The 16984-nt window shown below is 36.4% G+C and overlaps 1 protein-coding gene across 2 annotated transcripts in view; it reads right to left on the bottom strand.

The window, feature by feature from the left end:
• The window catches only part of fign (fidgetin), a 78326-nt gene extending 64642 nt beyond the window's left edge, over window positions 1-13684 (bottom strand). The window contains exon 1 of one of the 2 annotated variants that reach the window (XM_089133441.1): window positions 13494-13684. Coding sequence is in view for 1 of the 2 variants with exons in the window: in XM_089133440.1 (XP_088989566.1) it covers window positions 12698-12722 (25 nt within the window). In the remaining variant the exon portion in view is untranslated. Of the gene's footprint in view, window positions 1-12697; window positions 12839-13493 lie in introns of those variants that run through there. The other variant, XM_089133440.1, reaches the window with a different exon arrangement.
• Window positions 13685-16984: the final 3300 nt, after the last annotated feature.

Genomic DNA, 16984 nt, shown 5'->3' with positions numbered 1-16984 from the left:
CTAAAGCATTGGTGCATTGATTAAGATACTTGACATTATAATAATAAAAGGTTATCCAGTATAAGAGAATATAGAATGATTTAATAATAATCAATACTTTGGGGAAGTGGAGAATAAATGCATAATCAATTCTATTTATGCTCCAATTTCTAAAACTACTGATGTTTTGATGATATACAGGTGAAATGAAGTTCATTTATTCCAGTAACTTAACTTAAAAGGTGGAATTAATATATTATATAGACTCATTACAGGTATTTCAAGCCTTTATTTGTTATAATTTTGATGTATAATTCATAATTTTCTAATTTTGACTGGGGTTTTCAAATCTGTATGCCATACATGGCTGTCAAACGATTAATCGTGATTAATCGCATCCCAAATAAAAGTTTGTGTTTACATAACGTATGTGGGTGCACTGTGTATAATTATTTTGTCAATATAAATATACATACATCATGCATGTACATTTAATAAAAAAAATTCATTTATATATAAAATATTTATATATAAATCTATATACAGTATATACATGAAAATATTTCTTAAATATATAAGCGTGTGTGCATTTTTATATACAAAATAATTATACAGAGTACACACACATATATTATGTAAACACAAACTTTTATTTTGGATGCGATTAATCGCGATTAATCGTTTGATAGCCCTAATGCCATAATCATCAAAATTATAACAAATAAAGTCTTTAAATCTCTCACTTTGCATGTAATGAGTCTATATAATATATTAGTTTCACCATTTAAGTTGAATTACTGAAATAAATGAACTTTTGCATCATATTCAAATTTTTCGAGTTTCACCTGTACAAAAAAACCCTACAAGTTACACAAAGAATATAAAAGAGCAAAATTTGTAGATAATGTAGACTTTCCCTTAAAAATCAACATTAAACACTATGCTCAACCCAATTTGCTTATGTAATCTCACGTATTTCCAAGTAAAACAGGATATTCAAATTCCAGAAGCATCCCTTTAAATATAAAATATAAAAAAAGAAAAATGGGAGCCATTGAATCATGCACAACCCAACCAGGGATGTGCATTAAGAAAGTAAATAGGGTCAATTCGGATTTTCCCATTGACTCGGACAAGAAATTGCACAGGTTTTGGAGCCAAAAATCAACAAATGGCGAGGCTGTCAGCCCTTCAGGGCACTAAATGCAGGGTAATGCCTATGAGAGAGAGGTAGGCCGTGAAAGGCTGGGGTGAGTCAGGGTCAGCGAGAGCTGGTGAGCGCGACAGCTGAAAAGCGCAGCTCTACAGACTGCTGGGATGAGCTAATTACATTAGCACCCATCATTAGCACAGCCAGCCTGCCACCTCAGCAGCCAGCGCTCGTACAGCATGCCTCAAGATGACCGGCCTTGGTGGCTTCGCTACCTAAACCAACTCCTAATGGACATCACGGTCATGATGGAAGTCTCCGGGCAGCTGTCGGCTTTGTTTAAATCATCCAAGATTATGCTACAGAAATAAACACCTCATTTAAGTCAGTTTAGAGGGAATGGTTTTGCGAATGGCTGCTAGCATTTCTAACCTACAAACACACATCTTTTTTTATGCACGATTCCAAGATTCTATTAATTATGATCTGTGGCTTGGAATCTTGAACTTTCCCTGACAGCATATAACGTGCAATGGGAGAAATGTCAACCGTTAGAGAATTTGCAATACCTTTCATATAGATATTTAAACGTTAAGTTTAGTCATTTAGGGTTCAAGACACAACTTTTACAACTTATAAATAATTCAATTCATGTGCAATAACATTTCTGCGGAATTTAAAGCGATATCCACTGCACGTTGTTATTATTATTATTTAAAAAAAACTTTTAAAGTTAAGTATCAAGTGAGAAGTTGCACTTATGGCAGCCTTAATAATTTGTTATAAATAATCTGATATTTTGCTTTGCATCTGGTAATGTTGATGGATATATATATATATATATATATATATACACACACTTTCACCACTTCCAAAAATGTGATGTTTAGATATGCAATAAGGCATTATTTAAATAAGTATGCACTCATTTGCATATATTTCCAGAACAAAAATCATGAAATCAGGTTCAAAATATTAATTTCATTTTGTTGACATATTAGAGATTCAAGTTTTTCCGAAGGGGATATGTTTCGGATATCTCTTTTTAGTAGTGGTGTGACGAGATGTTGTGATATTAAAACGTTGTGAAATTAAAATATAAAAAATTATATTGACGATATTTCTCATGATATCAGTAGGGGAGTCGAACGATTAATCGCATCCAAAATAAAAGTTTGTGTTTACATAATATATGTGGGTGCACTGTGTATAATTATTTTTTGTGTGTGTGTGCATATAAATACACACACATGCATGTATATTTAAGAAAAAAAATATTATTTATATATAAAATATTTATATTTATTTATAATATAAATTCTATATAAATCTATATACATGAAAATATTTCTTAAATATATACAAGCATGTGTGTGTATTTAAACATATATATATATATATATATATATATATAATGTAATCACAAACTATTATTTTGAATGTGATTAATCGCAATTAATCGTTTGACAGCCCAAGATATCAGCATGACTAGGTTGAGTTTGTGGTAAAACCTTCTACAGTGCTTTCAGTAGCCGATAAATTAGGACATATACTTGTAATTATATTGTTCTGTCTTTTACTGCATATCATACTCAGAAAGTAGAACTGAAGTGACATTCATTACAAGATGATTAGTGTAGGGCTGTCACGATTCCTCGATTAAATTCGAGTACTTGATTTAAAAAAAAAAAATCCTCGATTACAATTGAAACAGAAGTGGCGCTTTCTATATAAGAGAAGCCATGAAAGATTTCTAAGGCTGCACATAAAACTATTGAATATAAAACTGTTAAAAAAATAGGGCTATAGACCATTTCACAAGATGTAAACAAAACTGGTCCAGAAGCACTTCCTGTTTCAATTTTTTAACACTACATAAAAGCTGGGATAAAATACAACCAACAGAACATGTAAAACTGAATCAAAAAGTTAAACAAACATCTTTAAGATTTTTTCTTTACATGTGAAATAAAGAAAACAGTTACAAACCAGTGTTGTTTACATCTTGCAAAATGGTCTATATTTATAAACCTTCACTAACACAGGAGAATACAAGTGAAACTTGAAAAATTAGAATATAGTACAAAAGTTCATTTATTCCAGTAATTCAACTTAAAAGGTGAAACTAATATATTATGTAGACTCATTACATGCAAAGGGCCTTTATTTGTAATAATTATGGCTTAGATCTATGAAAACCCAAAATTCAAAATTAGAATATTGTGAAAAGGTTTAATAGAATTATAAAAAATAAAATCAAGCATTCTCTGGCATTACAACATGGTTTCCGATATAAATCATTTTTGCTGCATTTCCAGTCAAACTTTAACTACGACATTAAATTCACACAAGATACTGTTCATACCGCCCACCCTAAACCTTAACCCCTAAAGCCAGCGAGCTTCGGCACGGCTGCGATGCTCAAACCGTTGTCCTTCCAGAGGCCGGACGCCTCAAACCTCCACCGCACTCGTCCCATCTGCGTCCGCTCCTGCCGGCGGGCCTCACACACGGCTCCTCGCCGCCACACTCAAGGTTTCTCCTATCAATCCTTGGCACACTGCCAACCTGTCAGCCGAGGACGAACAGAGCGCCGGCAACGGCACGATAGCTCACGTCTCCCCATGATCATCAGCCTAATTAAGATCTGACTGCTTTTATGTGATCTTTAGTAGTACATCAAAATATCAATTTGAGACAATTAGCTGCTGAACGTGATAACTTAATTCATCATTCCTGAAGGATTTTTTTTTTCATTCTTTCTTTCACAGGCACAGAAAAAAAAAAGAAACAGCCAAAATATTGGCTCTCATTTTGAATGTTTTCCGCCATGCATATCAATGGACAGGTTTTTTTTTTTTTTCTCAGAGGCTAATTTCTAGACATTAATTACAATTTTATGTTCTCATTAGATGATATAATTCCCTCTCCAAGTCGAGCTTCAAATGACTGTGATCTCCACTCGCCATGTTTTCCCCGGCTTAGGGTAATTCACATGAATTTAAATGTCATGAAACATCAAATAATGAATTAAAAGGAAGGGATTTCAGCAGCCTACAATAAAGACGACGGTGAAAACGAACCGGGCGGTCTTCCCGTCAAGGCTGCAATAATAGGGACAAACCTCTTTCAATTAAATCCCTCCAAAATCCAAGTCCAAACTAATAAAAGGATATTATGTTTTTAACAAAAGACACTAAAATCTCAGATGCATTGTAGATCGGCTAAAGCCTTGAGCTCCCAGTCAACAGCAAACTTGTTGCACATGCAGCATATCCCCGAGAGCTTCATTTTGCTTCAGTTTATTTCTTTACAGCATTAATGTTTCTTATCTTTATGCATTTGCAGACACTTCAGCAGGCATAGAAACCCCTCGCTGAATACACAACAGAACGTCTTGAAGTGAGACTGAAATTGCTCGTCTCATTTCTCAAGGTTGTCCGATGATAAAGGACGCGTTTCTCGGATGGAAAGAAGGCATGGACAATTCTCGCTTGACCCTGCAGTGAAAGCAGGTGACATTAGTTTTTATATGCATTTGTGATTAACAGTTATTCAACAACGACTAATCGCAACAACACGAATGAATCTAAGGACTTACGGTTCTGAGAAAAGCGTTGAAAGGGGCCTTTGCAGCGGCCACGACAATGAATTGTGGTCAGTTGCAGGTATTCGAGGTAGCGAACAATACCTCAAAAGTAGGCTACACTTCAAAACCAGATAGTTTGGCGTCAAAGGTCAGAGCAGAAATAATTATTGTCGTGCGTTAAATATTCAGAAAAGCGCAGATTGACTTTCATGGCGATGCTCTCAGCACGTCTCCTTCATTTCCCTTCAACTAAAGAAGGGAACGTGTCTTGTTCCGCAAAGCCCATTAAAAATCAAAAAGTTTAGTATGTCTAATTAAAATGTAAACAGAGTAATGAAGACATCAGTGATTTAAGGCGATGGCTCTCTCCTTGCCACTGGGGGTATGATAATTACTCAAGCAAATGTGGGAACGCAGGAGAATCTGTGCGCTGCCTAGATTAACGGTTCTGCTGCTAAAACTGGTTTTTCCCACCAGGGGATTGAGCGTTCGCAACCAATCCCCAGCAGGCAGTGCGCTGCCACTTCGCTTTATGTAGCCAGACAGCTTTAGTGACCAGGGACAGTGAAAACAAAAGCTCAGACTCATTGTTTGAAATGGCAGAAAAAAGAAAAAGGACCAAAGCGCCACTTATGTTCAGTTCTAATAATTCAGATTGTTTGTTTGAAACACTGGCGCTGCATTAACTTTATCGTCTTTGTTTTTTTTTTTCCTCAGGGCTGTCGTGTATTAGTGAGTCTATCTGAATAAACAAGACAAAAAGGACGTTTGCACGGTTTATATTTCTCTGAAATATGGCTGAGCGGTATAATAAAGTGCTGGATTTAAACCACAACAGGCTTAATAGTGAATCAGTTCAAACTTTGATTCAACAATTCATTCACAATGAATTGAGTCGCTTGAAAGTGTTTCACACATTACAATGTTTTAGTAAAAATGCGTACGAGTAAATTGCTGTGATTATTCGAACTGGATCTTCTTTTAAAATTTTGAATCGTTTCAGTGAATCAGTTCAAACTGTCCATTTCAATGAATCAATTCAAAACTCTGATTCCACGATTCATTTGCGACGTCGCTTAGAAATGTTCACACTCAGTGTTTTCACACATTGTAATGTTTTTTCGTAAAAATAAATTGCTGTGAAAAATCGCGATTAATCGCATCCAAGATAAAAATTTGTGTTTACATAATATATGTTTGTGTAATTATTTTGTATATATAAATACACACACATAAATGTATATATTTAAGAAACATTTGAATGCATATACTTTAAACAAAATTAATATTAAATAAATATAAATATTTGATATATTAGTAACACATTAGGGATGGGCAACGATTAATCGCGATGAATCGCATCCGAAATAAAAGTTTGTGTTTACATAATATATGTTTGTGTAGTGTGTATAGTTAATTTGTATATATAAATACCCACACATGCATGTATATATTTAAGAAACATGTGCATATATATATTTATTCACAATTAATATTATATATAAATATTTGATATATTAATAACACATTTTTCTTAAATATATACATGCATGTGTGGGTATTTATATATACAAATTAATTATACACACTACACACACATATTATGTAAACACAAACTTTTATTTTGGATGCGATTAATCGCGATTAATCGTTGCCCATCCCTAATATATACATTCATATGCGTGTATTTATACATACACGCTACAAACATATATTAGATGTAAACACAAACTTTTATTTTGGATGCGATTAATCGCGATTAATCGTTTCACAGCCCTACTACAATGGCTAGCTGAAATTAAGTTAAAAATGAAAATAAACATCACACTTATAAGCAACTGAGTGCATTAAACGATAAATATTAAATGATCAAACATCATCAAAAGGGTAATACATTATTTTCAGAGATATTTAGCTGTCTGAAATCACTCATACAATCATATATTTCTCCTCCAAGCCAATTGATAAACGATGATCAACGATGACCAACAAAAGCCACGATGTTCTATAATGTTATTCACATCCGTCCTCAACGAGTTAAAGCTTTTAAAACAGAGCTTTGCTTTGACTGTTTTTATCCTGCCGTGTGTGTGTGTGTGACGTATTATAATGAAACGTCCTCGCCGCTGACTGTCAATCACGGTTACGCTCCTCTGATCAGATCACCGGCTAACTACAGATCAAACCGTCCTGACAAATGTTAAAAACGGCACATTTACATGGAGCCGGCTAGCGTGACCCTAATGAAAGAGAGAAGACACAGAGACAAACACCTTTCAGTGTCTTTTCTCGCACACGATCATCGACTAAAAATAACCCAAATGAATCAAATCAAGTATTCTGCAAATCAATACGCGTGGCGCGTTTAAGTCCTCGTTTGCTGATTCGCCCGATAAACTGTTGAGAGATGAGGGCACTTCACCTCCATTCAGGTTTACGATGAACCGCAACATCTTTTACATCATCAGACAGCCTTTTTGTCCCAATATCTCAATGGCAGGAACATTTACTGGAGCAGAACGCCTGGAAAATTTTTGCTTCACGCCACCGCGCACATCCCAACGCCACGGTCGATACCATCATTACGCCCAATAATGAAATTCCAGTAACGTTGACTTAAGCAAACAAAAAGAAAATATAATGCGTTTAAGATACATGGAAGAGGAAGACAACAGGAAGAGGGCGAATACTTTCTTCTTCCGCGACTCAGAGCCGAGAAAGATAATCAGGCCTACGGCACGGATAACGGACATATGTGCATTTAAAAAAAACATACAACCCTGTGTGCTGTCAGTCACAGCAAGGGAGGTAGAGAGAGGCCGACAGACAGAAAGTGTCTAAATGAGCTGGTGGAGAGGAGCGGGAGGGGGATGTCAAGGATTCACGGTCCTTCATCTTTGCAGTAGAGCAAACACATCTCTCGGTATAGCAACAGACAGCTGCAGCCACTTCCAAATGCACTCTAACTTAGATCAGTGAGAGAATTGTCAGCGCACACCGAATCATACGGAGATAACACAGCCAGCTGCCGCGCACGAGAGAGAGAGAGAGAGAGCGATCCCTGCGTGGAAATGAAATTTGTTGCGTTTGCACGCGTCCGTCTCCCTTGGGGTTCTTCCTCGGCGTTCGGATGAAAAGCGCGCGCGACTACGCTTAACATATTTGCTTAAAGATGACAAGCCGCTACTGATTTCATTTGAGCCGGGCTTTTGTCTGAAACGGAGACAGGGGGTACCGAATAAGATTTGTTACACAGACTGACAAATGTATCCGTCTGTACGGATGAGTGTTTCATCAATTTGAAACGGCCCCCGAGATCCCCCAAGGTGCTCATCCGCCAGCGAGCCGAGTTAGTCTGAAGGTTCCCTTTAATTGTCACCATTAGATTGAGATAAAACCTGTCATTCTCATTTATACAAACAATCCCAGGAGGCCCGGGCCACTTACACGTCTAACGCACCAACGGCATCGTCTTCTGAACAACGCTGGGCTTCTAAACCGCAAATCCTGGTATACCTACTGCATGACGCTTGCTGTACTGTGGCACATACATGGACCATGGTTTACATGAGGAAAGATTGCAATGCCAAAATACACAACATACACCATTTGTGAATCAATGTGGCTCGTCCAATTAGAATCAATCAGTCTTTAACTCAAGATGTTTTCTGAACTAATGCCTAGTTATTTCTTAGTTGACATCCATTAACTTCCAAACAAAGTTTCATTTGTAAAATTTCTAGGGCGGTCAAGCGATTAATTGCGATTAATCGCTTCCAAAATAAAAGTTTGTGTTTACATAATATATGTGGGTGTATGGGTGTATATATATAGAAATACACACACATACATGCATGCATGTATATTTAAGAAAAAAATATTATTTATATTAGGGCTGTGCAAAAGTTAATTGCGATTAATCACATCCAAAATAAAAGTCTGTGTTTACATATATATTTGTGTGTGCTGTATATAATTATTTTGTATATATAAATACACACACATGCATGTATATGTTTAAGAAAATGTGTTATTCCTATATAAAATATTTATATTTATATAATATAGATTATGTATTTATATATATATACAGAATTTAAGAGCAAATAATTCTTAAATATATGCATGCATGCATAGGTATTTATATATACAAAATAATTATATACAGCACACACAAATATATTATGTAAAACAGACTTTTATTTTGGATGCGATTAATCGCAATTAACTTTTGCACAGCCCTAATTTATATATAAAATATATATATATATATTTATATGTAAATTTATATACATGAAAATATGTCTTAAATATAAGTGTGTGTATTTATATATATAAAATAATTATACACAGTGCACCCACATATGTTATGTAAACACAAACTTTTATTTTGGATGCGATTAATCGCGATTAATCGTTTGACAGCCCTAAAAATTTCATTCAGAGATTTTCAGAAATCATTTCAGATAGCATGCATCACCGAATGGTTATTTATATAATCCATTTGTTTTAGAATTTCGCACACAAATAACTAGCCTATATCCTGTGATATACTGGGATTTCAAAATACTTGTACCATGATATACGCTTTGGGCTGTTCGCCCACCACTAACTGACTTGCTAAAGACTCACCTACAGATTTAAAAAAAATATATCTCTTGTATTATTAATCTCCTAGAATCCTTATAAACATTCTGTGGTGAGCTTTGTAACTAAACAATTAGTAAGGCTGCAATCTACTGTAATAATAAATAATATTACAAAACTTGTTGAGTGAGAGCTCACAATCCCAGCCTGATGCATTTGCTTCAATAAGCTCTACATGCCAAAAACAAATCAATCGAATGACTAAAAAATTAATACATGCAACTTACACTTTAAGTGTAACCAAGTTGAGCTTGATTTAGACTCGTTGAATAATGTACGGTAATTGACCTGAATAAACCCAGATTAAATGTTCTAGGTTTTTTGTCTAAACATTTTTACAGTGTGATGATAGTCTATTTAAAAACTACAGTACCTTTCACACAAAAACCCTCCAAACGTTAATGGCCAACATGAATATGTAAAAGAGCGGTTTGTAAACCACCAGAACAGAAGGAAATTGAAATATTGAACCACGTATGACTGATCATTCAGATTTGATCATGTGAGAACTCAATCATTTCCTTGATGAACAAATGCTACTGCCTCACTGTTGCCAATATCAATACATCATCAGACCAACAAGAAAGTCAACAAAACGCTTGTTTCAAATGAATGCAAGTTTGATGCATGTGAATTAAAACGCTACGAACACATCAATGTTTTTAGATGCATTTGTTAAATGCAGTGTATACAACATTGCTTTCACTAGTGCAAAAACTCACAAAAAATGAGATTATTCAAAAAATCCATGTAAAAAAATTAAAACAAATTGGGAAACTGCACAGTATACATTGAGATTTGTGAAATAAATTTCCAAAAATAATGTGTTTGAGCCAACTGACTAGGAGATGCATACAAATGGCAGTATTCAAACATCATAATAATACAAACTAATGAACATTACAGTCACTAAGTTAGATGTTGGAAAAAAAATGCATGCAAAATAACTGTGAAAAATAATTATTCAACATGCTTTTAGATCCTTTGCACTGCACGACACTGTTAAAACTGCACGGCATACTTATTTTTATCACAGAAAAGCGGTCTAGTTCTAAATAGGTTTAAACTGCCTGACCCTGCAACAGATTTGTGCAAGAATTTGACAAAAACAATGTGTTAAAGACAATTAACTGCATGATGCAGACAGGCTAAAAACAAATGACAGTACATACAAACTAATGAACAGCTAACAATATCACTATATGTTTGAAACGTGTCAAAATATTGCCCAAACGCAAGCGTCAATCTAATTGTTTGCACGCATCTGCTAATTGCCGAATCATCCGCGCGGGCTGAACGTCTTCTATAGGTCTGTGTGTAGCGAGCTGCCTGTAGCCCTGTGCTAGAATGTCAACACCAGATACATCAAGCAAAGAGGGTGCTGAAAAGGGGAGGGGTCAGCATCTGTCATCACGCACACCACAAAACTCAACATGAGGTTTCATGTCAACCCTGCGGACTCACACGCACAGCTACACACACACACACAGGCACACTCGCGCAAACTGACGTGCCACGCAATCAGGAGTGTGTGAAGCCGTCGTGTCGTTTAACATGCTCATAAAGCCCAGCCCGGGGTTAAACCGGGACCCAGTTAACGATAACAGCGCTTTCACACGTCAGCCGCTCGCTGCGCCCACAAGGAATCACTCCGAGCACCAACCTAGCACATCACTTTGTCAAAATAGTATCATATTAAAAGCTTAAAGTATACTTATTAATAACATTTACACCTCAAACTCATATCTGCAAAGCTAAATTAGGTCACCGATGCCTGTTGTGTTAATATACCTCTGCTAACTGTAGTGCATTACACATCTAATGGCTTATTAGACCTCCCTACAGGAAAGGAAAAAAAAACACACGCTCAATGTCCACTTTGATTAAAACACATCACAAAAAACACTCTACAGTAATGAAATCACTCATCATGTAGTGCATTTTTCTATTGATAGAGCTGAAGAGGCTTGGAAAACACACTTCAGTCTTAGTCAGGCCATTTTGATTGTGTTTTTAAATAACAAAATGCAAATGCAAAAGGAAAATAACTAACATTATACATGAAAAAAATGGGAGAGGAGTTGTTTTTGTTGGTTAGTTAGTTTGTTGAGAGTGATATGAAAATGTAAAACAAATCGGCATTCGATTGCCTTCAAAAAACACCACAAGTTTGCAATGACAGTGGCGTAACCTTCAACAAATCGATTTCTGGCCTCAAGTTTCGAATCTGACAACATCCACACAACTAAGAGTCAGAGCTAAAGAATTGGGAAAGAAATATCCACAAGTACAAAGAAGAAAGGACGTGCATTGAATAGCTAAATGTGCATAATGCAGTGTGCACATCAAAAATTCATGCAAATATGTGTTCAAGAACTACATAAAATGTAGTAATATACAACCTCACTGATGGATGAAGTCCCAAATTAAGGCTGAAAAATATATGCGGCCACATACAGTAATTCCTTCTGGTAACTTCTCTATGCCCGCTTAGTGATTGATACTAAAAAAGTGAATATTTACAGGGAGAAATTTCAACCTAATCACTAAACATTGTGTTTTGAGATTGATTTAGTATATCAAATAACATAATCGGCTTGAATAAACCAAGTCTTTGTATATATTACTATATATATAGTACATTTTAAGCTGTTTTGAGAAACACTATACAAAAACGGATAATGTGAATGCATATCACTCCAGACTGAAGTTTTATGCAAATTTACATTTAAGCAAATACCAACTTCATAAACAGATAATTAACTCAAACTTAAAATGCCTAACTTATTTATATCTAAATATACAAATTCAAGCCTAGATAAAAGAAAATAATCGGCAAATGTAAAACAAAAAAGTCATTTTGCTTGTAAAAAGGGCTCGGTTAGGACATTAGAGTAGCCTATATTTTCAAAGATTACAGTAAATATTAATGTTCCATGTCTTCTTTAAAGATATGAAAGGCAATACATATTTAAAAACGTCGTGTTTAATTAAAAAATAAGTCGCTAGTCATCATTTTGACGTCAACTTAGTTCTGACAGACTGAGGTAAATGTCGCACGCGACTCTTATAATTATGCAAAATATGCTAATTTACACAACTTTTATACAAACACGCTCAAGTTAGATCAAGATGTATACATTAGGAATGCTTTATACGTGTGTAATTATAGATTCATGCATGCATTTTTCACATACAATCTAACAGGTTACGTGAATATAGCTGTTGTTTATAGGCTAGCACGCATTTCATGACTAAAACAAACCACACCATGCAAGTACAAGCACAAATGTAATAGTGTATGCCAAAATATAAACAATAAATCAACGTACCATGTACACTGGAGCTAGTGATCATCTTCTCAAAGGCGCAAACAGGAGAAAGGAAAATGTGAATTCCAAAGGTTGCTTACAGCCACTTTTTCCTCTCAGCTATCGAATTACACTGTGAAAACCAGGGGCCTTTTCGTCAGGTATTCATTTAACCTACATGCATATAATTAAGAAGGCAAAACCAACAAAAGCTCTTGGACAACATGTGAGAGGAGGAGAGAGAGAGAGGAGGAGAGAGAGAGGGAAGGGAGAAAAAAAAAACACATGACCACGACAGCGAGCTCATGTCAGTTTTCCTCCCCAGGTTGAAAGAAACGATATTCTCTGAATGGAAACACGCATTTACTTTAAAAACACATATGCGGTCCTAAAAAGTCAGGAATTAAAAAAAATGCACATTTTCTATGATACGCAAAAAAGGAAGGGTGCAAAAACTTTTTCAGATGATTATTGTGCAGGCTATAATGCGGCTCTAGTGCACCAGAAAGTTACTTTTGCGAATTTCAACCCCACCCACTCTCACTTTCCAATGCAAAACGTAATTAAATATATTCAACTATCACTGATCAACTTCATCCGCCTGCGCGTTAACATCCCGTTGCACGCGCGATCACATCTCCCGTATCAAAACACAAGCCATGGATTTAGGTATGGACAGCGCGAGCGTTTCATTTCAGCCCGGTGATGCATGGACTGGACATGCGTTGCGATAAAGGCAGGCGCTCGCGCTCCTCTCCTCTAACGTTAGTCCAGTTTAATTCCTAATTTCGGTGGAAATAGCCGGGTTAACTCTTACCTGTTAGTATGACAGGATAACCTCTCGGGTTAGAGCGGCATCGATCCGACGGGCACGCTGATGAATGCTTCTGCGGGTTAAGCGACTTGAAACCATTCCAAGTTAGTGTGGGGAAGACTGACCACTGCCTCTGCCATGTTGGAATTTCAAACCCCAAACAGCTGCTCTAGAGAAGCACAGCGTGCCGCAGATTGCGCATGCGCGCTGCGCGAGAGCCAAATTCAAAGCAACGGTCAGATTTGCCTAAACACTCTGAGTGGAGTAGCGCTCTCTGTCCTGTCAGAGTTACACTGACAGGAATTATTCAACAAAGGGCTGTATATGGCTCTATTGACGATGTATATTTAACACAAAAGTAAAATAAGTGAGTATAATATTTAATATTATTGATATTGTAAAATCCAAGTCGTAAAAGCGAACTCACTGCGCAGCAAACGTGGGGATCGTTAATTTTTTAATCTAGGCTATTTTCAATGAACTGACAGAACAAAGTCAAATAACATTCAGAACTAACATTACAGTGATATAAAAACACAGTCAGAGGGGGTAGGCTAATGATAATTATATAAATAAATAATAAATAGTAAACATTTGCATGCATGTAATGTTAGCCATCATTATTTCTATATGGAGATTCGTGAAAATTACGTTTTTTTAAAAGTATGTCATATTGTAAATGGATATAGCACAGCCTCTTGTCTCAAATGTCTAAATATTAGTGCTGTCAAATTGATTTATCACATCTAACACAAAATGTATAACTATGTATACATTTAGCTAAGTTATATTATACAGACACACACACACATATATATATATATATATATACACACACACACACACACTCACACATATTATATAAACAAAAACATTTATGTTGGATGCAATTAATCAAGACTAATCAGTTTGACAACACTACAAATATAATCAAATGAAGAAATAAGTGATTTACTTGGCGTTTTACTATTCCCCATCCTTAAGGCTATCATCACAACTACACCCACAACAACCTAGCATTTTACACGAGCAAGCACCAGTCACATTTTCTTCTAAAAAAGGTAAAAATGCACTTTATTGAATGATACTTATGATTAACAATAAATCAAATCATGATTAACAATAAAAACAAAAAATGAAATAAACAAATACTTATAATGATTTCAATATGAATTTCCCATTAGTGTAGTAAAAGCAATGTTTTAATGCTTGAATGCTTTAATTTATTGTAGGATTTAATTACAACATTAAAACAATTATATTATTTCTATTTGTGGACAAAACTGTAGATATCATACCTTTATGGTGTATATCTATCTGGGTTTTTTTGGGGGGGGGAAATGAAGGGCAAATCTTGATGTGTCTTCTTGAATCTGAGTTTGACATCCTGTCGTATATCACACCATGACAAAACCACTCCACACCTCTTCTCTGTCGTCTCCCAGTGCTCTTTTGACAACCCAGAGGGACCTGGCTGAGGACCTGGAGTTTAGACACATGATGTGTACTGTGGAGCCCACAGTCCCAGCATGGCCTCTCGCGAGTCGCATTCGTGTGCCGGGGCCTTGGGTTGATGCATCGATCTGGCCCTGAGCGTTCCCCGATGAGTTTGCAGGCCATTTCCAGTACAGCCCCAAAGCCTTTGGAGAATTTCTGCCCGTCGGCAGTCAGCACCACTCCATTCAGCCTTTCCCAACAAACGACTGCTTACCGCAATCTAAGGTAATAATTACTGTACTACTTCAGACTCCGATCGGTGGAGACCGATTGTGTCACTCTTTCTATTGTTGCATCTCAAATTTTGATTTGATTGAGTCCCACCACACCTTGAAGCCCTCATTATGTCTGAACAATATGTATGTGATGAGGGTAGAGGAAGCGTGCAGTTTAGGGGGGGAGGAAAGAGCATCCGATTAAATGCTGCAGACACAATTGGTAAACTGGACCAGACAAGAAAGAACAAAGAAAGCGAGAGAGAAAAAATGGCACTGTTAGTTTCTTCCTATTGCCTACATATAGGCAGATGCTTTCTAACTAAGTAAGAACCTCATAAGTGACTGATTTGCAAAGATGTAAAATCATATTTGTTGTTTTACTTATAAGGCCCATTCTGTATGCGCTCACTTAGTACAGGGAGGCTATCATATAGCAAAATCAAGTCCCGTCCTATTGTTTTTTCATTTTTTTTCACTCAGATATACGTCACAATAGGGAAGAAAAAATATGATCACAATTTGCGTGTCATGCCAACTTTAAATCACACACCAATATTGTCTACATATTTAATAAGATATTTTTTTTAATTTTGAATGTTGAATAAAGTAGATGATTATAATAAAATTTCGTCCACAACTTAGCTGATGCATGGATTGCATTCACTGAAATTGGCATTTTTATTTACTTTAATCCTACTACCTTTTGGAAAAGTGCAAGGCATTGCAACAGAGCGTTCGAGTGAGGGAGAGAGACAGTAAGCTCTATCGGTACTGTAGATGCAATCAGGACGGTTATTAATCTCCAGGTTGTCAGTGTAAGAAACAGCTGAAGAAAAGCTGTCCATTAGTATTGGTGTTTCTCTTCCTGCGCGCTGCACGGGCACGATGCAGGAGTAATGCAGGAGAGCCTTGCTGTCTGCTGCCTTCGACCATCACTCTAAGGACGAGAGGTCAGAGAGAAAACAACCGCTGTGTAGACTCCAGCCAGAGCGGCCGCCATTGTCTCCCAGCCGCATATGAGAAAGTTCTCTCTGCGCCTTTTGTCCTTGTGTCAGCAGGCAGGACATTCTAAATTATTTTGCTCAGCTGCCTCCCTGAACTCTTGCTACGGCACGTCAACACACACATCATCCAGACACACACACACATACGCACATCGGAGACGTGAGTGTGTGCCTTGCACTGCCCTTACATCCACCACAAATCCTCAAAAACACTAACACACAACACACTAGCATAACATTAGCTACGGATGGAGCACGGCTCCGGTTTCTTGTTAGTGTATTGATTAGTCGTTTAATTGGTAATTACTGTTCAAGTGCACACCGTTCCCTTGTTGCGAGGAAATTTTGATAACATATTTAGTCATTTGAGCTTGTTGAATCAAAATATTCTGATGAGATACAACAATGCATATTGACATAATTGGCTGTATATTGTTAAACCAATAAGCCACTTACAGTGATTTTACAATGGGATGTTTATCAAACCCCCATAAAGGCCTGTTTATGCTGACAGCGTTTAAATACCCGAGTCTCCGGTTGCTCGTAGGTGTTCCTACTCGAATGCAGTCTCCAGTTTTATCCCGTGGTGGATCGCTCTCTGCGCTCTCATTGGTCGCTGTCAAAAATTGAAAATGAATAACATCTGTTTCTGCAAATTGCGTGTCATCGTGAACAACCCTTAACTGTGGTAACAATCAATTCCTTTTACAAAATAGTGGCAACAGCAATACGATAAAAAAAAAAAATACCAAGAGTATACACTCTTAGAAGAAAA

Source organism: Pimephales promelas, chromosome 7 (genome assembly GCF_988280905.1).
Source record: "Pimephales promelas chromosome 7, fPimPro1.hap1.1, whole genome shotgun sequence".
Taxonomy (NCBI): domain Eukaryota; kingdom Metazoa; phylum Chordata; class Actinopteri; order Cypriniformes; family Leuciscidae; genus Pimephales; species Pimephales promelas.
The sequence above is the reverse complement of the archived record's forward strand: the minus strand, read 5'-3'. Positions and strand labels throughout refer to the sequence as shown.